A 27,148-nucleotide genomic window follows, 5' to 3' on the forward strand; every position below is an offset into this window, starting at 1 on the left:
GCAAAGCAAACAAAGTTCAAAGTAAAAGTTAATGTGATTTGACGTTATTAATGCAGAAAACAAAATTTTATATACAAATCCATCTCTGAGAGTTTAAACTTTTAGATGAAGTGGTTTGACGGTATTGGAGCACATAATGATCACATTTAAGTTTCACCGCCACTCATTTAAATTGGTGCATGGGCTGCATTTTGATGTAAAAGCAAAACTCAGTTGGGAACACTTCAAGAAAAAATTAGTTAAGTCAACTTATCACCATTCTAACTGTGTGATCTTGGAGACAAGGTTCAGCAACTATTATTGAAAAAACTTAAGTATTAAATATGTCATTGTTAAGTCAAAAAAGAGTTTCGACTCATGGGATGTATGTAGAAGGTTTAACTGTCATACTATGGAAGAAATACCAGCTCTGATATCTATGAGACTACAAAAATATCCGTATATCAATATTGCGCACTCTACTATTTTTTTTTTTTTAAGTAGAACATCAGGTGCCTCCAAAGTATGCTGATGGGGTTTGGATTCCCAACCATGTATATAAAAACAAAGTCCATGAGTACAAAGGGAAGGGAGCGTAAACCTAACCTTCCAAAAGCAAATAGATGCAATACATGAAGAGAAGTAAGAAGTCGGAAGTACTACTTCCCATACAAAGCGAGCAAACGAAAATCAAACTAATGCTCTCTAATGTTAGGAAAAGCATATCTATCAATCAGAGCAAGAGCTCGAAGTCCGTGTTGGAAGATCAAGGGGACCAAATTATTGATAATGTTGCAGATCCCATCCTACAAATGCAAGTGAATCAGCAACTTAGTTCATGATCAATAGAGAGAATATATGATCAGTCTAAGAATGATCTATGTCGCCCATGATCCTCCGCCTCTAATGATGCAGTAAACGGCCACAGATGAATCTGCCACCACCCAAATGTCGGATAATCCTAGTCGGCGAGGACAATAAATACCAGCCAAGATAAGTCATATCTCAGCTTGGAGCCATCCCGATAAGATGAGAAAGCTCTAATGCAATGACCAGAATGATACCCGATAATGTCCCCACCACTAGCAAACATCCTTGATTCGTCCGTCAGTGTTGATCTTATAAAATTCGATCAGTGGAATATGCCAAAGAACCAAAATAGGGGGTGCTGAGGGAGGAATAGTCAACAAAATGCCAAAGAGAAAGGTCGTATCCATGTACCCATGCTAATGAATAGGCCAGAATAGGCGACCTATGTGAAGAAGCACAATCGTGCAGTAGACTCCCCCAATTATTTTTCGAGAGTCCGTGTGTATACTATTATGCTATGCATTATTCCTTGCAAGCCATAAAACCAAAAGATCAACTGAGGGATGATAGTGCGAATGTGTCCCTTACGAACATATTGACACAAATACCTCCATCTCTAGAACCGAGATCGAACTCCCTCATTTGATATAATCGGTAACTGAAATCATAAAAATGATCTAGGACAACGATCATGAGAGAGCCTAAGGAGAGACATCTTTTTCTTATTTCACCTAAGCCTATTTCATTTTTGTGTGTCTGTAATTCTACTACTTTTGATATTTCTAATGTGCTACAACACTTGTTAAACTCTTATTTACTTGGTAATAAAAATTCTGCATCGATTTCATCTATCTCTTTGGATTGTGTTTCAAGTAAACTTGCTAAGAGTAAGGTTTTACTGATCCCTTCTTATGGTTCTCATGCTTTGCATATTTTCGAATTTGTTCATAGTGATGTTTGGAGTCTTGCACCTATGGTATCTCATAATCATTGCAAATACTTTGTTACTTCTACTAACAACTATAGTCACATGGGTTTATTTTCTCTGTGCAAAGAGAGGTTCTCTATCTTTCAAGTTTTCATTGCTCTCATTGACAACCAATTTTCCTCAATCGGGATCTTACGATCTTATTCAGGAGGCGAATATTAATCTAATGCATTTCAATATTTCTTATAGTGCAAAGGCATTATTTTTCAGCAATCTTGTCCATCTACCATTCAACAAAATGGTAGAACGCAAGAATTGTCACCTTTTGGACATGGTTAGAGCTTTTCTGATTGAGTCGTCTGTTCATCCTCATTTTTTTGTGAAGCATTGTCCACCGTTGTTCATATCATAAATCGATTGCCTTCTCCTGCTCTTGATAATGTATCTCCATTTTATTAGCTCTTTGATCATCATCCTAAGTATTCTTATCTCCGTCCCTTTGGCTATGTTTGTTGTTCATTTACCACCACATGAAAGAACAAAACTAACACCTCAATCTATCCGGTGGGTGTTTTTGGGATATGGTGGGACTCAAAAAGATTATGTCTAATACGATCCTAAAACACATCACATTAAGATTTCTCATAATGTAGTTTTATTTGATAAACTATCTTTTTTCACTTCAGAAATTGTTGTTTTCCCCGTGTTCCCTGTCTTGATTTCTTTACAAAATTCTCTCGGTACAAACCAGTTCTAGTTTACATTCACAGGCATGCTACACTGATCACTTCTCCCGAGCTTCTTTCTTAGTCGACTGTCTCCTCAAGCCCCCTAATCCTCCACCAACGACATCAGATCCTTCACCAAATGGTCTTCCGCCTTCCATCACCCTTCGTCGCACTCCAGATAATTATGATTTTTTTTTCCATAGCTCTATATCTGCTACCCTTAACTCAATTTCTAGTCCTCCCTCCTATAGACAAGCTATGGAACATAAGTGTTGATAACTGGCAATGAATGCAGAACTTGAGGCTTTTGAACCCAACCAAACTTAGGATATTGTGCCATATCCTCCAACTGTGTAAATGGGCATATTCACTCAAACTTCGTTCTGATAGTTCTCTTGAGCGCTATAAGGCTCGATTAGTTGCCTTCAAAAATCATCAAGAGTATGAAATCGACTATGATGTGACAATTGCTCCCGTAGCTAAAATGACCATCGTTCGCCTCTTGTTATAGCTTGTCGCTTCCCAATCTTGGTCTTTACATCAAATGGAAGTAAATGATGCTTTTTAATATGGTGACCTTAAAGAAGATATTTATAGTAAACTTCCATCTGGTATGCCTCTTTCCTCGAGCACAGTTTGGCAAGTTCCGCCACACTCTTTTCAATTTCTCCTTTAGTTAAAGTTAGTATGACACATCAGTGTTCTTTCACAAGTGTACTACTAGCATCATTTTTCAATTAGTATATGTGAATGATATTATTATCTCTGGATCTGATCACTCCATTATTCAAAAGCTACAACACCACCTTTACTTGGTTTTTGATATGAAAGACCTTGGTGATTTCACTTATTTCCTTAACTTAGAAGTTCATATTGTACGGCATGATATCTTCTTAAATCAACACAAGTATATCCAAGACATGATTAGTTTGGCTGATTTATCTGAAGCCTCATCAATTGATACTCCATTGGAGCTTAATGTTAAATATCGACGAAGGTAATATTCTTCCAGACCCTATTCTATATCCAAAGTTGGTTGGTAGTCTCATCTATCTCCGTGTAAGCGTCCGAATATTTCCTTTGCAGTTCACATTGTCAGCAAAGTTATGGACGTCCCTCGTCATCTTCACTTGGTAGCTGTCCATCGCATTATTCGCTACATTACTGGGACTCATCGTAATATATCCTTTTTCTCAAGAGATGTCTCCTGAGCTAACTGCTTATAGTGATGCTGACTTTGGATTGAGTGTCTTGATTCTCGTCAATTCACTATTAGGTGGTGTATCTTTCTTGGTGATGCTTTTTGTGTTTTTAAATCCTCCACCGAAGCTGAATACCGAGTTCTGTCCGCTAGCATGTTTTGAGGTTGTGTGGCTACATGGTCTTCTTGGATAACTTGGTTTTTCTCAATCACACCTTACACTTCTCTCCATGGTGACAACACTAATGCTTTCAAATTGTGGGTAATCATGTGCAACATGAACACACCAAACACATCAAGGTGGACTGTCATTATATCTAGGACGCTTATAATTCCAAGGTCATCACTCTTCCCATGTTTCCATTAGTCAACAAGCTAGAGATATCTTCACCAAATCTCTAACTCACCTCCGTCATAATTTTCTCATCCACAAATTAATGCTCATAGACACGCAAACGTCAACTTGAGGGGGGTATAGAAGTATGATTTAGAGTTACTTATAGCTAACAGGTTTACTTGTATAAACAAATATCATAAAATTAAGGATTAATTTTCCTTTCGTACAGTTAGGGTTTCCTTACATATATCTATAAATTTCTCAGCCTTAGAGCCTACAAGCTTCAACCTTCTCCGGCTAGGTTAAACATTAAATGGGGTTGAAGCAAGCATGAGATAAGTGCTCATGCAGTATTTGCCTAGTAAGAAATGAGCCTACAGAGATCTCTGGGAACGGAAGAGCCAGCAGAGCTTCACGTAAAAAGTGTCCACAATACTATACAATCTCCTGAAATTGAGACCGCCGTCATCAGTAGGGATGAAAAGATCCCTTCCATCTCCTCCAATGAAGACGATGCACCTGATCTTTAGAGTCTCACAAGAATCGTAAAAAAATTCTTTCTGGAATCTTCAGTACTGCCTTAGGAGGCTATATGATCTAAAGAAGATTAAGAGGTACAAAGTAAATAATAGATTTCAAAAGAGTAATCCAATCGCCCAAAAATATTAAACGAAGGACCTATCCAAATATCCCGTTCCTGACCTTCTAAATGAATTCATCATATAAGAAAATTTATTTAGCCCCCTATAAAGCGGGACCACAAGATACGTAAAAGGCTACTGCTTGTGTTTAAAGACAATCAGGCGTTCCAATCTCTTGATCCGTTTAATGGAAGCCTTCCGAGGCAAAATAAGACTAGTCTTTTCTCAGTTCACCAACTGACCAAATTCGCCCTCGTAATGGACCAAGCAATCAAGAAGACTCCAGATTGTCTATTGGCGAATATAATCATGTCATCAACAAAAGAGAGCTGAGAGATTAGAGTATGACCACCGTGCCCATAGTCAATAACAGGGTAAGTCTAAATTGCTACATGAGAAGATGAGAAAAGTAGTCAGCCGCAATGATGAAGATAGAAGAAGATTGGATCCCCCTATTGAAGGCCTGGAGAAAAGGAAAATGAACCATAGGGACGACCATTTAGGAGTATTGAGAATCAAAAATCAGATATGCATCTCCTGATCTTATAAATCCAAAGCTGATCAAATCCAAATCCATTAGGAATGGAATAAAGGAAACTCCAATCCATGTGATCATATACTTTAGCCATATCAAACTTCAACACAGTATTACCTCCTCTAACTTTGATGCCCAAGGTGTGGAGAAGCTCCTTGGCCAATAAAACATTGTCTACAATCAGGAGGCCAAAAATGAGCCACTCTATTGAGAGATAATACGAGGCAGTATAGTACTCAGCCAATTGTATAAAACTTGGAGATAAACTTGTTAAACACCGTGCATAAACTAATTGATCTGCAATCAGCCCATTTGTAGACCCCTTTCCTTTTCATGAGGAAAACAAAAGTAGTAGTAGTAAAATCCCTTTGCAGGTGGCCCTAGCAAAGAAGTCCAAAATGGCCCAAAATACATTGTCTAGGATAATTGTAGAAAACCAATTATGGAGAGACACTGTGAATATTATGATTGATAGGATTGTTATAGAATTATTAGTTAGGTGATTTATTTCCTTATTTAACAAATTGGAGTCTTCCTTTTTTATTCCATACTTTGTAATATAAATAGGTCATATTGGTTTTGTAATATTCATTGAGAATAAAAAAGAAGTTTTATTCTTCATGGTATCAGAGCCTAGGTCGTCCTAACCTAGCACACCAATGGCTGAATTTCCCATCAACAGCCAAGAATCAATGACCTCTGAAACTTCTCGTCTTGAAACAGAGGCCAACCCTTCCATTGGATCCAATAATCTCGAAAATTCCTCATTCCAACTCACAGTAGAAAAACTAAACGGGAGAAATTTTCGAGAATGGGCTCAATCTATAAAATTGGTCATCGACGGGAAAGGGAGATTAGGCTATCTTACCAGTGATACAAAAAGACCAACCGATACTGTGAGTCTGCAGAAGTGGAAATCCGAGAATTCAATGGTGATAGCATAGCTCGTAAATTCCATGAAGCCTTCTATAGGGAAGACTTACCTGTTCCTTCCAACGGCCAAAGACGTGTGGGATGCCGTGAAGGAAACATACTCCGATGCCGAAGACGCATCACAGATCTTCGAACTTAAAACCCGTTTGTGGCAAACTAAGCAAGGGTCGAGGGATGTTACTGAATACTACATGGAGATGGTATCCCTATGGCAGGAACTCGACCTTAGCTTGGAGGAAGAATGGGAGTGTTCAAATGACAGTGCAAGGTACAAGAAAAAGGTCGAGAACGAAAGAGTGTTTGAGTTCCTAGCAGGGCTGAATCGAGAACTTGACGACGTCAGAGGAAGGGTTCTAGGTCGGCGATCACTACCCTCCACTCGCGAGGTGTTCGCAGAAGTCCGGCGAGAAGAATCACGTCGGCAGGTCATGATGAAGGAAAATTCTGAAATTTCTGGACACAATAATGAAAGATCGGCCTTAAAATCACATTTTGGGCTACCATATTTGAAAGATAATGGGCCGGCTAATCTGGGCCCGACAACAGGAGGATTAAATAGAACTGGGCAGCATTCTTTGGGCTTGGAAATGAAATAAAAGGTGGGCCAGAAAATGAAACAAATTTTGGACCAGCAATTAAGAATGGACAAGGAGCATTAGGCTTGTCATCTAAAGGGATAGCCGGGCGACCCAACCAAAAACAGCAACGAGGATGGCCATGGTGTGAACATTGTCGCAAACCGGGGCACAAAAAAGACACTTGTTGGGATATTCACGGGAAACCAGTGGACTAGAAACCAAACCAAAACACAAGGGGCCGAGGATACCAAGCCGAGACAAACATTAATCCCACTCCAAGCGGGACATTTAATTCAGAACAATCGGAACAACTCTACCAAATTTTTTCGAGTCTCCAGACATCCAATCAGTCTTCCTCAAAAGGTTCATCTAGTTCTTTAGCTCACAAAGGTAACTTTTTGAAAGCCTTAAATACTTCACGACACAAAAACCCTTGGATTATCGATTTGGGTGCGTCCGATCATATGACGGACTCATATCACTTATTTTCTTCATACTCCACCTGTGCTGGAAACATTGAAGTAAAAATTGCAAATGACTCACTCTCATCGGTTGCAGGAAAAGGGAGTATTAAAATCTCTTAATCTTTAACACTAGAATCAGTCCTTCATGTCCCAAATTTGTCCTGTAACTTATTATCTGTTAGTCAACTTACAAAAAATTCCAATTGCTCAGCTAAATTTTTCCCATCATATTGTGTCTTTCAGGACCTTTCATCGAGGAACACGATTGGCAATGCTAAAGAGTGTGAAGGACTTTACTACTTCTAAGAAGCTGATATGAGTAAGCTAGGTCAATTTTCAAGTTGTAATTCAACGTCTGTTTCTAGGGATAGTGAAATTCTGTTATGGCACTATAGAATGGGTCATCCTAGTCTACAATACTTGAAGCATGTACTTCCTTCTCTTTTCTTGAATAAAACATCATTTGAACTTCAATGTGAAAGTTGTGAATTTGCAAAGCATCAACGAACAAATTTTCCAAATTCCACATACAAATCATCTAAGCCATTTACCATAATTCACAGTGACTTATGAGGACCTTCTCGTGATCCCAATCGTACACACACAAAGTGGTTTGTCACATTCATCGATGACCACACTCGATTATGTAGGGTCTATCTACTAAAAGAAAAATCTGATGTTCGCACAGTATTCATAAATTTCCACTCTATGATTCAAACTCAATTTCAAACACAACTTCAAATTTTACGCACTGACAATGGTACAGAATATTTCAATACCACTTTGCAAGACTACCTAAAAAAACACGAAATAGTCTATCAAAGCTCATGTGTCAACACTCCCCAACAAAATGTGATTGCTAAACGAAAAAACAGACACCTACTTGAAGTTGCTCGTACTTTAATGTTCACTACAAACATGCCAAAAACATTCTGGGGAGATGCCATTCTAACATCCGCATATCTCATCAATCGAATGCCTAGTCGTACTCTCTTTCAACTCACCTATACAAAAATTTCAAAAGTACTATCCTACTTCTCACCTCAGTTCAAACCTAACCCTAAGAGTGTTTGGGAGTACTGCCTTCGTACATATTCACTCCCATCATCGAAACAAATTTGAACCACGTGCAATCAAATGTGTGTTCATTGGCTACTCACCCACTCAAAAGGGCTATAAATGCTATGACCCATCCACAAAAAGGGTGTTTGTCAGTCTAGATATCACCTTCTTCCAAAGAACACCCTACTTCCAAAATCCTTCTCTTCAGGGGGAGAATCAAAATGAAGATCGGGAATTCTTAAACTTTGACATTTTCCCTTCTGAACCAACACATACCACATCTTCTAATGTGCCATATACAGAAGGCAACTTGAACTGAGGGGGAGATGTTGGAAAACAAAATGACAAGGAGATACTAGTTTACTCAAGGAAGCCTAAATTGAAGTACAAGGAAAATCTCACACCTGAGGCACCAAGAGAGTCGGAACCGATGATAGGACCTAATGAGAACCCCTCCAATGAATCTCCAGACGATTTACCTATTGCTCTCAGGAAACAAACTCGGTCATGTACTCTCCATCCTATTTCAAAATTCATGTCTTATAAAACTCTATCTACAGGATTTCGTGTTTTTACAGCTAACCTAGATGAAACAGAAATCCCAAAAAATATTCATGAGGCCCTGGAATCACCCAAATGGAGAGAAGCGGTAATGGAGGAAATGAGAGCTTTAAAGAAGAATGGAACATGGGAAATGGTAAACTTACCGAAAGGAAAGAAAACTGTGGGATGCAAATGGGTGTTTAATGTGAAATACAAAGCGGATGGGACTATAGAGCGCTACAAAGCTCGTCTGGTCGCTAAAGGATATACTCAAACTTATGGCATCGACTACACAGAAACATTTGCACCAGTAGCAAAACTAAATACAGTCAGAGTTCTGTTGTCATTAGCTGTTAATTTAGATTGGCCACTTCAACAGCTGGACATCAAGAATGCATTCCTGAATGGAGAGCTAGAAGAAGAAGTGTTCATGACAATACCACCAGGGTTCAACAGAGGAAATGAAGAAAAACAAGTGTGTAGACTCAAGAAATCCCTATATGGTCTCAAACAATCACCAAGAGCTTGGTTCGATTGATTTGTGAAAGTATTAAAAAATCAAGGTTATCAGCAAGAGCAATTAGATCATACCATGTTCTTCAAACAGTCTAAAGATGGGGCAAAAACAATTCTAATTGTATATGTTGATGATATCATCTTAACTGGGGACAACACAGCTAAAATGGAGAAACTAAAGAAATGCTTAGCCACCGAATTTGAAGTAAAGGACCTAGGACAGATGCGATACTTCTTAGGAATGGAGATTGCACAATCAAAAAAGGGTATTAGTGTTTCTCAAAGAAAATATATTCTCGATCTATTAACTGAAATTGGGATGCTAGGATGCAAACCAAGTGACACACCTATTGAGGCTGGAAAAATAACAAAGGACCTTGGTAACTCAATGGAAATAGACAGATACCAAAGACTTGTTGGGAAGTTGATCTACCTATCACACACTAGACCTGACATCACCTTCGCAGTCAGCATGGTAAGTCAACATATGCACTCTCCTAAAGAAGCCGACTTGGAGGCTGTGTACAAAATATTGAGATGTCTGAAAGGTAATCCCGGGAAAGGACTGTTCTTTGAAAAAAATAACAGAAGGGGAGTAGAGATATTCAAAGACGCAGATTGGGCTGGATCAACGGAAGACAGATCTACTACTAGCTACTGTACTTTTGTCTGGGGAAATTTGGTGACTTGGAGTAAGAAACAGAAAGTAGTGGCGAGAAGTAGTACTGAAGCTGAATTTAGAACTGTCGCACAAGGAATATATGAAGGACTATGGATAAAGAAACTCTTAGAAGAACTAAACGTCAAGGTGGAGCTTCCAATCAAACTCTATTGTGATAACAAAGCAGCCATCAACATTTCTCTCAATCCAGTACAACATGATAGAGCTAAACATGTCGAAGTGGACAGACATTTTATCAAAGAGAAAGTGGAAGATGAAATTATCTGTATGACATATGTCCCTACAAAGGAGCAAACTGCGGATATCTTCACTAAAGGACTACCAAAACAAGTTTTTGATACCTTCAGCTGCAAGTTGAACTTGATTAACATCTATGGTTCAACTTGGGGGAGAGTGTAGAAAACCAATTATGAAAAGACACTGTGAATATTATGATTGATAGGATTGTTATAGGATTATGAGTTAGGTGATTTATTTTCTTATTTAACAAATTGGAGTCTCCTTTTTTTATTCCATACTTTGTAATATAAATAGGTCGTATTGGTTTTGTAATATTCATTGAGAATAAAAAAGAAGTTTTACTCTTCAATAATCTTCCAATAATGCTGGTAGAATAAAGATGAAAAGCCATCAGGGCTGGCAGTTCTATCAGCGTCAATACGAAAAAGCACAGTTTTAGTTCCACTGGAGTCTATTCATATCTAGAAGTCTGAGTATACCAGCCAAGTTCATTTCATTATTATTTCTACTCCCTATATAAGAATATTATGAGAACTTTTATCAACTTCCTGCTTTGGTTTGAGCAATTTCTCTTTACGCCTCCGAGAACATTAATCAGATGTCAACAAAAATGAACATAACCTCTTAGAGTCAATTTCAATTATTTAAGAGAATGTGGGAATCCCGATATAAAAACCCAAAGTAAGTAAAGGAAAACAAAAGAAATTTACAATTCAAACAAAAGCAAGAGATGAAACATAAATTATATGCATGATCCTTGCTAAGTTCTAGATCTTCTAAAGTTTCTGTTATTTTAATACTTATATACTGAAAATAAGAAGGTACTCCAATGCCCTGTATTCACTATTTCATCAAGTTCAAATCACTGACAAGTTTATTTTTTAATTTTATGATACAAACAAGTCCATTGCCTAGTTTAACTATCACAATGATGCCAGGAGACTTCAAGCACTTTGTTTCTTGTCAGAGACATGGACCACATTAATTGGATTACTAGCCTTAGGTCAGAATAGAGAGATATATTTCAGATAACATAGAACATAAGGATCTTACATTTGGTGAATTACGACGTGTAGTTGCTGTCACCAAAGTTATACCTCTTGCATTGTCATAGACTGGTGGCTTCCATTCTGCAAGAACTACAATGTACAAAAGGAAAACATTTTAAGCTATCCAAGTTATTTAAGGTAGTTGTATCAAACTAATGCTACAGATGGCATGTAGTTTACAGTAAACAAGCTTAATTTTTGCCAAAAAGTTAAAGGAATGGAGCAGAAGAGCATCATAGTTCTACTCTTGCACAAGAATCAAGCATGAAATTGTATTGGAGAATTTTCAAAATATTATTTTTTGGCAGGAGAAAAAAAACTATTCTCAAAACTCCACTGCTATTATTGAAATCAGTGGAAGAAGCCAGCACCTTGACAGTGAATCTTTTGCTTGAGAAACATCCTGTGATAGTATTCTAACTTGTGATAAGTCGAAAAATAGAAGGAAAAGATTGTCAAATGTTGGATGTTGTGTTGAAATCATGATCAAACCACCAATCAGATGCTTCTTTGTCAAACCACCACTTCTATGTGATCAGTAATGGGTCATTGTCAGGTTTAATCGGTAAATATGCCAACTCGAGAGAAGATACTTATTTTTGGAATTAGAGCTCATACAAATTGATGATGAGGAAAGTTAAATTTAGGATCTTCTATGCATATTTTAGGCGTTTCGAGAAAGCACTGAAAAGTCATCTCAGAATTGAAAGTGTCAAGTTGTCAAATCTATTTTGTTCTTATACTGTCAAATATATATAAGCTCTCACTTAGTACCAGTAAATGAAACGTGATTCGCAGAAATAGTAGAAATAAGCTGAAGTCTGCTGTGTATTTTTCTGAGTCTAGTGGTACAAATGCATAACTATAATGTTTTGTCATTTAATGAGGTGAGAACCACCTGACAACGCTGATGGATCTTGAAATATATGCAATAAGGAAAATTAGGAAAGTGATTACGTAATTTCAATGTAAACAAAAAATTGAGTTTCAATATTGTACATACACTTCCAAGTAGCCTTCTTCACATTTGCAAGTGTTTCTTAAATAAAACCAGGCGTCACTTAATAATAGAATTTAATTCCAAATACTTGTCACCCATCACCAGATATTGGAAGTTAATCACTTGGAAAATGAATATTTCACAATTTTTTTAACAAAAAGATACCATGTCCAATGTAGTTCTTCTTTCCCACTGAAGAAAGATTGTTAGCATTCTAAATTACATCGTTCAATTTAGCAATGTCTCTTATTAGCTTGAGACCAACTTAGATTTTTGTCATGAAAAGGAAATTTTTAAGAGGGACAATAAAGAAAAATGACAGACAAAGGCAGAAAACGAGCAATCATACATGTATTTCAACATTACATTGGGCAAAATGTTCACTTAACTGGAATATTTTCCAACATTAGATAAAAGAATCCCATCCATGACCATTAAGGAAGAAGGGGACGGACAGCATAAATTTTCCTCAAGGTAAGTTTGCTTCTAAAGTTATGTGTAAATGATTATATGGTGAGACGCAGATATCAAATCAAGATCATGCCGTTATAGTACTAAAATAAAGACTATCTTACCAATTAAGGTACATCCATAGAGGTTGAGTGATGGATTCATTCCAGAAGTTACCTGGTAAACCAGATAATTGCACAAGTCATTAGATTCATGTGTAAGTTCCAGCTTTTAGGAAAAAAGAAAAGAATTATTGAAGAGCCATTCAAATTTGGACCACCCAAAGCTAAAGCTATTTGAGTAATAAAATTTTCTTATCCATGACATTATTCAATTTTTTTATTTTTTTATTTTTTAAATGGCATTACCTATGTTAAGGAAAATAAATCAATCAAGAATAACATAGATTAGGCAATAGTGCAATTGGGCTTATTGTGTTTCCATACTTGTCCTAAGTTTCTATATGTGTAATCTTGATTTTTTCTATACAATGGAAGTAGATGAGAGGAATACGATTATCTTCTTCTCTCCGACGTTTATACCAAACCTATTTCAGAACATGGTGGCTTGCATTACATGGATATTTTACCATCCTGTCCTCCTTAAGCTCTCCTATCTTCTATTTCAACCATGCAATGGCATTGTCATCTTGATCGCCATTTGCTTTCCACTTTAAAACGTCAAGTTGAGAATCTTTGTGATGTGTCCTCCCTTGAATGTGAAGCTCGTTAGCTTAGCAAACATGACCCTGTGTTTTTTTCTTTTAAAAACCGTTAGTCGTGTTTCTAGTTTATTTGAGATACTTAATTCTGACGTATAGGGGCCAATCAATATTTCCTCTAATAAATTTAAATATTTTGTCACTTTTATGGGTGATTATTCCCATATGATTCGATCGTTCTTAATGAAAATTGTTCATAATGAAGATATGTCTGCTTCTTTTGCACTCTCTCTCTCTCTTTCAAAGGCATTATTCATCAAACATCTTGAGCATATACTCCACAACAAAAAAGAGTTGACGAACGTAAAAATCATTATTTATTAGAAATTGTCTGTGCTCCTCTTTATCATATGCGTGTCCCTAAACATTTTTGGAGTGATGTTCTTATTGTATGCTATATCGTTAATTGCATGTCATCATCTATTTTGGAAGGTGCATCTCCGTTCTTCCTCTTGTTTTCCTCCTCTCCATAATACTCATTACCCATCAAGGTTTTTGGATATGTTTGTCATGCTCATCACTTTAGTCTTGGTCATGACAAACTTGACTCACTCTATGAAATGTATTTTCTTTGGTTACTACCAAATATAGAAGGGGGTATCTTTCTACAATCCTTCTTTGCAATGCTACTTTGTATGTGCAAATGTCACCTTCGATGAGTCCACACCTTATTTCTCTGATGATGATACATCTCCTGAAACTACTTGGGAACTCCGTTAGCTTACCCATTCCAAATCAAAGAATTATTAGCAAAATTGACTACACCATTAGTTAGAACTTTACAGTAAGCGAGGAGAGGCTTTCTTCAACTTTCTGCTCGCAAAACTGTTCAACCTTATTTCAGGTAGGATATGCAACCCACCCTTCACAACAGCGGATGCTTTCCTAAACGAGGTTTTTTGAACATGTTTCCTTCGATTGTCTAGGCAGTATTGATTACAAGAGCTTTTGAGGCTACTTTCTTAAGGCACTGAGGTAACACTCACGCGTCTCTATCTGATTATCTTTGATAATGGCTATCTGTTTAAGAGTTTCGAATTTCTGGCACAAGTGATAGATTGAGGTTATTGCCTTTAAATTTTTTAGGGCGGGCCTTTCAAGGATGTCATTGTATGCTGACTTGTTGTCCATAATCAAGAAGTCCATATACCCATAGACTACAGTTGGCTCCTCACCTATTTCTATTGGTATCCATAGGTAATACACCTACATTTGATTAAAGGCACTTCAAAATAATATTTTTTTACAGAGCTACCGCTGTCCACAACATGTAGCTTAGGCCATTACGAGTTAATATAGGCCTTACTACCAATGCATTACAGTATGATATATGATTTTCCGTCGTAGTCAGTGAGGCACGGGTACTAATGCTTCAACAGTTTTAATGCGTGTGTTAAAGCCTTTCCTTTGAGGCCTTGCCGCTGCTTTACCTTTCTTCGATTCTCTATGGTATCATGCGTCTGAATCTTGTTTTGTATCAAGCTCACTAGTTGGTGGTAAGAGTTGGGGTTTTTGTTATGAACATCCCGCTAGAAGGGAATCTCCATTAGCAAACCGCTCCATAAGGCATCCTTAGCATTCTCATCAGATATAATTTCACAAGCGAGCAAATCAGTAATAAATCGTGCAAAGCTTAAGGGATTCACCCTCCTCCTACCTCATACCATTTAATCTAGTGGCTAGAGCTTGTCAAACAGATATAGTGATTATTGGCCAAAATCTGTGTATTTCTAATTAATTTACACGCTATTAGTTGTTACCATATTTATGTAGACAAATTGATTCTTAATTACCTGTAAATTAGCCACGTACTGGGTTATTCTCCTCCTTTATATCGGAAATGAAATCCTTCCATGAAGGGCAATTGAAACCATTTTGACATGGTATCAGAGCCCTCTTAGATTCCTTCTTCAAGTACTCTCTTGGTTTGCCTCCATTGAGAAAATATCCTAATTTTGGGCTGTCAGAATACTCATTAGGGATTTTGTCAGCAAATTCTGGAAAACAAAATGCAGCCAGTCGTCAACGGAGGCTTCTGGGTTGTCGGAGCCCTCTGTGGCTCTCTTTTGGTCAATTTTTGGTGCAGTGAGTGTGAACTCGTTGCTTTCTTCGTGCGGTCTTCTCTGTCGGAGGCCACTGCTCTTGGGCGTTTTATAGAGTCACAATTTTTAGTTGGAAATCTACTTTTGGCGTTGGTTGAGAAACCCAGTTCGTCTCTGTTGATCGGAGTACCCTGGCAGACGGATTTACTTCAGCAAGTATCATGGGTTTGGATTTTGGATCTTACATTTTTCCTTTTTTTTCAATTTTTAAACTCTGTTGGGCCATTATTTGTGTTGGGCCAATTTCATATTGGGTTTTGGGATTAGGATTTAATTAGTATTGGACTGGAATCACATAAGTTTGGATTGGGCTTGCTAATTTATCAGATTTGACTTGGTAAATTTTTTTGTTTTGCTCAATCATGTCGAGAGAAAACTCTATTATTCGTTTCAATGGAAAAATTATTTGAGTAAGGAATTTCTATTTCGATTGTTTGTGTAAAGAAAAGAATTATGGGATCATTTAGATGAGTCTTCTACAGCTCCAAGGGACTCAAAAGAACTTAGTTCATGGGAAAGTAAGGATGCCAAGATCGCTTCCTGGTTATTGAGTTCTATTGAACCCAATACGATCAACAATCTCCGATCCTTTACTACTGCTAAAGAAATGTGAGATCATCTCAAGCGTCTCCACTATCAGGACAACAGTGTGAGGAAGTTTCAATTTAACTTAGAAACTGTGAACTATAAATAGGCTAATCTTTCGATTGACCAATTCTATGCTGGGTTCCTTAATTTAAGCAGTAACTATTATAAGATAGTTCATTCTAAAGTTCCTAAGGAAGCTTTAGCAGCGCTACGGGCCGTCTAGGCCAAAAGTAAAAGAGATCAATTTCTGATGAAGCTGAGACCAAAATTTGAAACTGTGCGGGCTGGTTTACTAAACCGTACCCCTGTTCTTTCTATAGATGTATACTTTGGAGAATTATTACGCGAGGAACAGCGTCTTGCAACACAACTTGGCATAACTCAAGAAACAGTAACTACCGAGATGGTTAATGTGGCATATGTTGCTCAAGGGAAAGGAAAATCCAAGTCACGGATACAGTGCTACAGCTGCAAGGAGCTTGGGCATTTTGCAAAAAATTGCAGCAAGAAATTTTGTAGTTACTGCAAAAAGGAAGGCATTTCATCAAAGACAGCCGACTGTGGCCTCAGAATAGACAAGGAAGAGCTTTTTACACTACTGTCCAGCCTAATTCAACTGCTACATCTCCAACTAGTTCCTCCTCTACTTTTACACCTGAGATGATCCAACAAATGATTGTTTCTGCTTTCACTGCTCTCGGTCTTTAAGGTGAGAAAAATCTACTTACCTCTCCTTAGTTGGTTGATTCCGTAGCCTCAAATCATATGACTGGCAATATAGAAGGTCTTTCTGATGTTCATAAGTATAAGGGTGACCAACATATTCAAATAGCCAATGGGAATACTCTTTCTATCACTGCAGTTGGAAATTTGGGACGTTCTTTCACCAATATATTTGTTACTAGAATTATCTACGAATTTAATTTCTGTTGGACAGTTGGTAGACAATAACTATGAAATTCGTTTTAATCGTTCTAATTGTTGTGTGCAGAATCAAGTAGGGGAAAGTGATCGCGAATGGGCCTAAGTGGGACATTTATTTCCTCTTCAATTTTTCGTTTCTGATTTCTTTGCTTGTACTGCAATTGCTACTGACAATAATGTTTGGCATAAGAATTGGGGCATCCCAATTCTAATGTTTTATCTTATAAAACATGGTTATTTGGGCAATAAAGATTCATTTACTCATGTGTCTTCCTATTGTAGTACTTTTAAACTTGGTAAAAGCAAAACTTTACCTTTTCCTTCACATGGTATTCGGGCTTCCACTTATTTTGAGATTATTCACACTAACGTATGGGGTGTGAGTCCTATACTCTCTCGTGCTCAATATACGTATTTCGTAACATTCATTGATGATTATAGTCGATTTACTTAGGTATATTTCCTTCGCTCTAAATCGTAGGTGTTCTCCAACTTTAAGAACTTTTGTGCCTATGTTGAGAACCAATTTTCTGTAAGTATTAAGGTACTGGGCTCTGACTCTGGGGGGAATACATGTCCAATGAATTTCAGGCATATCTCAAAACGAAAGGGATCATTTCTCAACATTCTTGTCCATACACTCCCCAACAGAATGGGGTTACTGAGCGTAAAAATCGTCATTTGTTGGATGTTGTTCGTACTTTGTCGATTGACTCTTTTGTGTTCTCTAGATTTTGGGCGGAAGCTTTATCTACAGCTATTTATTTGATTAATCGTCTTCCCTCTCAAAGTTTACAATCTGATTCCCCGTATTCTCGTTTGTTTGGTGTTGCACCTGAGTATAGTTCCCTTCGTATATTTGGCTGTGTTTGTTTTGTTCATTTACCTTCTACTAAGCATCAAAAGCTCACTGTTCAAGCTGCTCGATGTGCAATTCTTGGGTATAGTAATACATTGGATTTGTATGTTATGATCCGAATGCTAACAAACTTCGCATTTCTCGTAATGTGGTCTTTTTTGAAAATCGATATTTCTTTCAATCTCATGTTATTTCCGATTCTGCATTTATTCAACTTCCTGAGTTTGATGATATGTCTTCTACTGTAGAACGCTTTAAGCCTGGATTTGTGTACTAGATATGTCCGCCGCCGTCTCCACTGTCCCCTTCTGACACTGCACCGATGTCTCATCCCGTCATCATTGAACCTAGATGATCTTCTCGGGTTTCATGCCCTCCAGATAGGTATGGGTTCTCACATATTGCTCATCAAGCTACACTTGATACCACTTCTCCGCCTAAATCTTATTCTCAGGAATCTACGCATGCATGTTGGCGACAAGCTATGCAGGAAGAACTTCAGGCTCTTCAGAATAATCATACATGGGACATTGTTCCTCATCCTGATGGAATCAAGCTCCTTGGATGCAAATGGGTGTATACCATCAAACTTCGACCTGATGGTACTATTGAGAGGTATAAGGCCCGTTTGGTATCTCTTGGGAATTTTCAAGAATATAGTCTTGATTATGAGGAATATAGTCTTGATTATGAGGAGACATTTGCGCTTGCAACAAAGATGACTATTGTGAGAACTATTATGGCAATAGCAGCTTCTAAAGGATGGTCTCTTAAACAAATGGATGTGAAGAATGTGTTCTTACATGGGGATTTGACGGAGGAAATATATATGAGTCCTCCTCCTGGTATGTTCTCTCATTCTTCCACTGAAGTGTGCCGGTTGAAGCGGTCTTTATATGGATTGAAGCAAGCTCCGCATGCATGGCTTGAGAAGTTTCGCAACACTCTGATTGATTTTCATTTTACTTAAAGTCAATTTGATTCTTCTCTATTTCTTAAGAGGACTGACGCTGGCCTTGTATTTCTGTTAGTATATGTGAATGATATGGTTATCGCAGGGTCAGACACTCAATTGATTGAGCAACTGCAACAACATCTCAACACTACCTTTCATATGAAAGATCTTGGTTTTCTTCGGTATTTTCTTGGTCTTGAAGTACATTCTTGCCCAAATGGTCTCCTTCTGCATCAACGCAACACCCAAGAGATTCTCACCTTAGCTGGTCTTCAGTCTGGGAATTCGGTACATACACCTTTGGAGGTCAATGTAAAGCTCGGTCCAGATGGAGAACTTTTACCTGACCCATTACTATATCAACAGTTTGTAGGAAGTTTAAACTATCTGACGATTACTCGCCCTAATCTCTCTTTCGTTGTACAGCACGTCAATCAATTTATGCAAGTTCCTCGTCAATCTCACTTAGCGGCTGTGCGACGAATTCTTCGTTACCTCAAAGATCCATTAGATAGAGGGCTATTTTTTCCGACTAGGAGCTCCTTACAGTTAATAGGTTATAGTGACGCTGATTGGGTTGGATGTGTAACTACTCGCCGCTCAATTTCTGGTTGGTGCATGTTCCTTTGTCATGCCCTCATTTCTTGGAAAAGTAACAAACAGGATCAAGTCTCAAAATCCTCTACCGAATCTGAATGTCATGCTATGTCTTCAGCGTGTTACGAGATCACACGGCTTTGGGGATTGTTAGGTGAACTTGGTATCCCGCAAACTACTCCTACTCAACTTCATGCTGATAATACTAGTGCTATTCAGATTGCTACAAATCCAGTTTTTCATGAGCGCACAAAGCATATTGAAGTAGATTGTCATTCTATTTGTAAAGCTCTTGATCAACATGTGATGATTACACTTCTTCACATTTCCACCGAGCATCAGACTGCTGATATTTTTACCAAAGCCTTATCTCGCCACCGTCATCAATTCATGGTTAGCAAATTGATGCTTCTTGATCCACCAGCATCAATTTGAGGGGGGGTATCAAACAGATATGGTGATTATTGGCCAAAATCTGTGTATTTCTAATTAATTTACACGCTACTAGTTGTTACCATATTTAGGTAGACAAATTGATTCTTAATTACCTATAAATTAGCTATGTACTGGGTTATTCTTCTCCTTTATACTAGAAATGAAATCCCTCCATGAAGGGCAATTGAAACCATTTTGACAGAGCTTGCCCCAATCTACAACCTACAAATACTCCTAGGAATACTTGTTTCAACTATTGCCAACTTTGAATTGATCCTAGCCGAAGTTTACCTTACCACCGTTTGGCAGGTCCATCTAAAGTTAGATGAAAACCTTGGCACTTGAGCACAGAGCTTGTGCTTTCCTCAATCGCATTTGAGCCAAGTACTCGTATAAGGATCTCCTTATCATTGTATTTGTCCATAATTGGTCGGACAAACTTGTCTGGAACTTGTATCACCTTGATTTTCCTTGAGAAAGGGAGGTGCTCATAATAATCGTTTGACTTATATGACCTTGCTGGTCGATCCTTGGATTCTTCATATAGTGGAGTATTGTAAGAAGTGTTGATCACACTCTGTAAAGCCCCAAAAATTTTCACATACTAGATTTATTTATTTTATATACTATATTTTAAATTTGAAAAGTTGGGGACTAAAATGATAAAATATATTAAATCCAATTTTATTTAGGTCAAATATTTAAATATTGATAGAGTAATGATAAACACATCAATATTGTACTCATTGGGTAGCTCGTAATTAATCATATATTTTGAACTCGAGAAAAAGTTAATTTGGATAGGTAAGATTCAAGCTATGGCCGTTTGTTTAAGTTATCGTTAACTAAAAATTTATTTAGGTTTGTTTATTAATTTATTAGTGGATTGGCACACGTGTAGTGTATTATATATAAATACAAACTTTTCTTCCATTTTGAATAGAAATCTTATTTTAATCAAAGTACAAGAATCTTACCTTTGATTTGACATCTTATGCACTACTCTCAATAGGAGACTTTATTTACCCAAATTCTTATCCAATATCTTGTTGGTACGGCTCCAACTTCCAAATCCTAACTAACTCTAGTAGATTAGGTCATAAGGGTGTAGATATATATAGATATCAATTTGCAGACTAATGATACAAAAAAAAATATTTTATACATATGTGAGACAGAGAGAGAGGGGTTGTGGGAAATCAAGAAGCCAGTTACATACATTTAATATTACTATCCAGCATACTCGCACATCCACTTATTCAACGCATTGGTTTGAGAAAAGGTTTTGAACCTGGAATTAAGATTTTCAAAGGTTTAAGATAGGATATTGAGGTGCAGTGTATTCTATCCCGTTTAATCATATTTTCATGTTGATGAATTATTGTACTCATAAAAGCTAAAATATGACATGAATGATATGGTCATTCTAGTACAAATGATATTATATGAGTCTCATCGGTTCCTAAATATATGAAATGGTATGATCTTCAGATACATGTTTTAAAATTTTTATTCAGGGATTGCACCATGATTTTTTCGTGTCCTACTGAGTATTCTCATGTACTCATCCGTTTTCGCTACTCCTCACGGATTAGAATGGGTCGATAGTTGGCGGGCGATGAGGTGCAATCGTAATGCTAGAAATTATCGAATTCAATAAAAATAGTCCAGAGTAACATGACTATAGATATCTATTTTCAGCGTTATTTTAGTTTTAATCTGATGTAAAAGTTGTTACTTCGGATTTGGGGCACTTTTTAAATTGATCATGTTTCCTATGTGTTATATTTTATTGATGGAAGTAAAAATCTCTCCTTAGTGGGCTTGCTCATGTGCTGCCACTTGCGCTCTCTCCGACATACTGTTACAGGTTTTTGATACCGACAAACTAGTACTGTTGCGGAAAGAGCTGTTAACAGGACCCATTTCATTTTTTCTAGATCCATCCTGCATGATAACTTTTGTATTCTCAATTTTCGCCTGCAAGGAAGCATTCTCTGCTGTTAGAACCTTAAGCCTCTCTACCATCTACTATACTGTTTTCGCAAGTAGCGATGTTATGTGGGAGACATGTTTAGCCATATGGGACTGGTCTTCAAAAAGCTATTTTTCAAGAACAAGAGAACGTCAAGTGACGGTTATTTCCCTCCATCAGAAGGAATGTCGATCTTTGTCTCATCAAGTAACATGTTTCCCCCTCCCTTGTTTGCACACAAACCGAAAGGAAAACTAAAAGCAACGTAGATAGTTACCTTTTTCCCACGCGTCAGAGTCAGCCTGATATGTGCATTATCAAACATTCCATTCCTTATGAGAGTTTTGAAAATGGCTTCCTTGACCTACAAAAATAATGAATATGGAGTTGGTCACTGTACACGCTGAAATTTGAAACTATGTCAAAAAACCAAAGGCACCAAGAAGTTTGAAATTCGAAACGTTGAGCACTAATAAATCTAGAATTTATCAGATACTTAAGGGTTGTCGTGAAATCACCTCTTCACGAGATGGCATGTTTCTGAAAGCTAGAGCTTTTGCTGAATCAAACAACCTGAAAAGTAGAACATATTGTTACCAACTTTATTCTATTATTTGAGATCAAGGCCTAGCTCAAGTAGTAAGAACAAAGCCTTGCTAGGTCAGTGACCGGGGTTTGACTCTCATAAGGGAGAACGTTAAATTTAAAAATAAATAAATAACTTTATTTTATCATTCGAGTGAAAATGAAGCTGAAAGTGTTACTTATACCTTGGTTCTGGGCCCATTGAAGCTAAACTGAGAGTGATAAAATGAGCCCGAATGGGTCAAAGTTCATCATGCATCCTACCATCATCATTTACTTATCCAACACTCATTTATCCTGGTACTCATCATTACCTATGAGATTGCAAACCACATCCACAATATAAAGGGGTAATTTTTTTAGTTCCATCCATAAACTTGGTTCCTATTACTAGGCTACATGAAGCTTACGCATAACATTTTGGTTATTAGCTAGTGCATAATTCATGTTACAATGTTAATGGTCCAGCCCTCACTTATAAGACTAGAATCAACCTTGTTCCATCCAAGAGGAATTGTTGAATTTTTCCTCCAGACTAGGCTTTATTAGTTTGTTGGTAATAGTTTAGTAACCCTAGTAAAAAAGGACTAAAAAACATAAAACATATTTGAATTCTGATCAATATGCCATGTACAATGAAGAATTCTGTCCAGTTCTAGCATCTTCCTTTTTCCTAGAACCTTATTTAAAGAGTAGGAAACACTTGTATTACCCTCCGTGAGTGATGATAGAACAATCACTTTGTCATTACTATGCCATCAGGAGATATCAAGTAAACTAAAGCAGCTTCACCCTGGCCTGACGGTTGACACATTTAGAAAGATATCAAATCATATTTACCTTCCATTCCATAAACTGAGCTAACCCAAATGGTAGGTTTTCTAACCACCCAGCATCTTCTGCACCATGCATAGCTAGCTACTTGTCTACAGTTTCCACCAGAAATTATCATATACATCCTCCAATATATTTTCTCCACTCAGATCATGACAATTTTGTTATTGCAATTAACTCTACTACGAGAATTTGCTTAACTTGTTCAGTGGGTGAAGATTTCATTACCAAGGCTCCAAAAGAGGATGGGCAGTCTGCTTAAGAGAATGTTAAACAAACACTACAAATTACCATGTCCAATGAAAAAAGGCTCCAATCTTTTGAGTTACTGATCTTGCTTCAATCACAGACTTTGGGGAGAATATTTTCTTTTGAGAATTTATTACTCGTTGCTCAGCTGAACTCATATCCAGAAACATGGATTAGCCTACAGTGGACTAATTAATACTCCAAGACCTATCTAGAACTATTAGCTCCTTCCATTGTAAAATTGAACCGCGGTGAACGCATAAATAAGTTACTCCCAAACTATCTAGATCTATCAGCTCCTAATTTAAATTTGACCCCATTCTTGCCATGCAGCCTAAAACAATCCATTCTTTGTTTAGCTCAATAGGTATTCCCTCAGAGCACATACATATTTCTGTCTATTGATCACATAGCTCCATATTTTTATCTCCAGCAAAACTAGCACAAGCACTCAAATCCCTCTTGCTCTGAGAATGAGGACCTCTTCTATGTGCCGCTAGATTTTCTAATTTAACATCTAAATCAGTTAGATCTCCAAAACTTCTTCTTGTCTCATTTCTTGATCTGGTTTTGAACATTTTCATAGATGAATCACCAATCTGGAGAAACAATCCACAGATCATACCTCAGCAGACTAGACCCTTTTGCACTAAATCAGCAGATCCCCTCAGAACTTGATGCAGGAGGAACTTAGATCAAAATTCAAATATCATTTCCAGTTACATAATAGAAGATTTTCTTTTTGTTTTTGTAGCTCTTGTAGGAGTTTATTTTACAGGTTTAGTTCATTTTTCCAGCTGAAATTTATTTTTAACTTATTTCTGCATTTGAAAATATCACAGTTCCCAAAGACACCATTGAAGTCATTATTCTGCAAAGAACAGTGGCAACACTCAGAACCAACTTGTTCAACCTCATAGTATTGGTAATTCAGGGATTTCAGTGACCATACTTATCAATCAACTTATGGTATAATGTGATATCACAACAGATAAAATAAGCTCCCACCATGATTCTTATTACTTATTTGTATCCCCGTGTTCTTTGGATACAATTCAATCCTTCTACAGCCCCTGATTATCAATTATTTGAGTACAATATAAAAGTGAACGAAGGGAAAAGTGCATACCATCACAATTACAGTCACAATTTTGAACGGCAAACATCTACTGGTTGCATGGAAGCTAATAATATACAATCGGTTTTGTTTTAGTTCATTTCACTAACCTATCTAGATGCTCTTCAAGCTTAAATATCTTCCCACTGTAAACTCGAATTCCCTCCCAAACAGCATCACCTCCTTGGACAACAGAATCAAACACTGATACCTGAGGAATCCAACGGAGAAATGGAGTTAAGGAATTTTCAGAAACTTCAAATTAAGAGCTGATTATTAATTGATTTCTCTTAATCCAAACTTCCTAGTTCTTTATGATAAAAGTACCTTCGCGCTTTCACGGGGCACAATATCATTGCCAACCCAAACAAGCAGCTTCTCATTGGCTGAATTTGGAAGTTTGGGATGGGGAGATTTAATAAAGTAACTTCTTTTTAATTCATGATGCCTAAGCATGTTGTAAAAGGGTAAACTTTGCTCCAGCAAATCATACAAAGATGACGGGAATGGCTGAAAATTAATGAAAAGAAAACAATTAGCAAGATGGTCACAGGAGTTTTATGCTTGGCAAAGTAAGCCACGTCAGATATCACATTGCATCCCATGTTACGTTTGGAACTTCTTTGTAATAATGATCACTACTTATCATGTAAGTAGATATGTTAGAAGGTAAAAACTATGAAGAAAACCAAACAACTAGTTTATAGTACAACTAACATGTAAAACATGCAAAGTATTTTAAAATCCTTCAGCATAAGCTCCAAATAAATATTATATTAAAAAAAATAAAGAATTGTAGTCAATTGCTAACAGCATTGGGAAGGCTCAAAGGATATTAAAAAGATAGATTGATTTATACTATAAGCTTTTCAAGAGACCCAGTTAGAAGTTCACAGTATTACACAATGAAGTACCCCATGTCTGCATGCATAGACACACAGTTGCAGCCACTTTTGGACACAATGGAACACAGGCAATTCATATGTTGAATTGATAAATTTCATATATTTAAATTCATAAATTTTAGAGGTTACAACAAAAAATATATAGGAAAAACTAGACAACTTCCTAAATTTCTCCTCTAATTATGTCCTAACATGTCTCTCTAATTATGCCCTAACATATCTCCTCTATTCATTCTACAGAGATCAACTATACAGTAAATTAATACAACAAATTACACCTATTTGTTGTGCATTGTGACTTAAATTTGTACATTGTGGTACAAGTGAGTTATAAAAAATCATGGAATCCTCATCGACTGTGGGGAGGTTGATGAGGATTGAAACCTCACCAGTTGTAGGGTTCAGTGATGTACAATCCTCACAGACCACAAGGGTTGATGAGGATCATGTATTGTGATAAAATATGCTTATTTTAGTTACTGAAATTACTTGTTATTACAAGATGGAGTTCATAATCGATAATTTAATTTAGTGTAAACCCCTTTGCTACAAGCCTTGCCTTGTATCTTTTAGCCATTCCATCATCCTTACGCTTATTGTAAACACCTAATTACATCCAATTGGTTCCTTCCACAGCGAAAAACAAGGTGACGTGTATCATTCTTTTTTAAATGTCAATACATCATCATAAATAGCCTCTTTCCAGCTTTAAATAACTAGGGCATCTTGAAAAAAATTCAGAATAGAATCACAAGAAGATATATTAGAAGTAAAGGCTAAAGGAATGAGACAATTTTTTATAGGAAAAAATATGGAATTGGGTAATATTGTGCAAGATCCAACACCAAAATTATGAGCAATTGGGATGTCAAGATCAAAATTAATCTTTGTACAAGAGACTAAAGAATTACTTGTGTTTTATGGAATTTTTGTGCATAGTTACTATTGATGGTTGATGTGCCCTGTTCCTTCTCGAATAAACATTTAGTTCTAAATCTTTATCTTGCATACTCAAGAGTATATGGCATTGTTCTACATCATTCTCTCTCACTTGAAAAAAACTCGTCCTAGAGTTTTATTGAAAAAAAGAATCCTTGATAACTTGTATATTTTCGAACTTGGCTGGGACTCGAGGAAATTCTCTAGCCACATGTTGTTGTGTTCTATGTTTGTTGAAACGAGTAACATTCATAGCAGTTAAAGTCTACAAATTATTGTCAACTTGCTTCTCCATGAGCTCACGATCCCTTTCATGATGTTGTGAAGGGTTTCATCGATCCCCGTTGTTTGAGTTTGTCGAGCCTCCGTTCGTCCTCGACGACTCGACTACCACCAGGACCATCGTTAGCCATCAAATTAAGGCAATTTCATTGCTCTGATACCAATTTTGGTGCGGAAGCATTATGAAATTCTTATAGTAAGAATTGAAATAAGTAGGAATAACTTGCTTTATAATGATTGATGATATGAAAAGTGTACAATACACGTATATTTATAGGCAAATTATTCCCCGCTCTAATAGTATTAGGAAATTGAAATTAATGGAAACTATAATCCGAATCAAATAAAAATATAAAAGTCCTATCACAACTATACAAAAAAACTAAATAGAAAATAAACTCCTAA

At 37.0% G+C, this 27,148-nt stretch overlaps 2 protein-coding genes across 2 annotated transcripts in view; one reads left to right on the forward strand and one right to left on the reverse strand.

Annotated features, from left to right (window-relative positions):
• LOC111408062 (branched-chain-amino-acid aminotransferase-like protein 1) overlaps positions 1–27,148 on the reverse strand; it is a 46,326-nt gene that overhangs the window by 5,604 nt on the left and 13,574 nt on the right. The window contains exons 8-13 of the mRNA XM_023037827.1: positions 24,945–25,127; positions 24,728–24,828; positions 22,351–22,405; positions 22,110–22,196; positions 12,802–12,853; positions 11,231–11,316 (exon numbers count right to left, since the gene is read on the reverse strand). Coding sequence (XP_022893595.1) covers positions 11,231–11,316; positions 12,802–12,853; positions 22,110–22,196; positions 22,351–22,405; positions 24,728–24,828; positions 24,945–25,127 — 564 coding nt within the window. The remainder of the gene's footprint in view (positions 1–11,230; positions 11,317–12,801; positions 12,854–22,109; positions 22,197–22,350; positions 22,406–24,727; positions 24,829–24,944; positions 25,128–27,148) is intronic.
• On the forward strand, positions 16–11,224 carry LOC111408063 (uncharacterized mitochondrial protein AtMg00810-like). The gene has a single exon (XM_023037829.1). It carries the CDS (start codon positions 9,332–9,334, stop codon positions 10,334–10,336), a length of 1,005 nt encoding a protein of 334 aa, XP_022893597.1. The 5' UTR covers positions 16–9,331; the 3' UTR covers positions 10,337–11,224.

The sequence above is a fragment of the Olea europaea genome, chromosome 13 (assembly GCF_002742605.1).
Source record: "Olea europaea var. sylvestris chromosome 13, O_europaea_v1, whole genome shotgun sequence".
Classification (NCBI taxonomy): Eukaryota; Viridiplantae; Streptophyta; class Magnoliopsida; order Lamiales; family Oleaceae; genus Olea; species Olea europaea.

Bases quoted from the DNA above. Each gene is read 5' to 3' on its own strand.
- LOC111408063 (XM_023037829.1), top strand. From the start codon at position 9,332: ATGTTCTTCAAACAGTCTAAAGATGGGGCAAAAACAATTCTAATTGTA.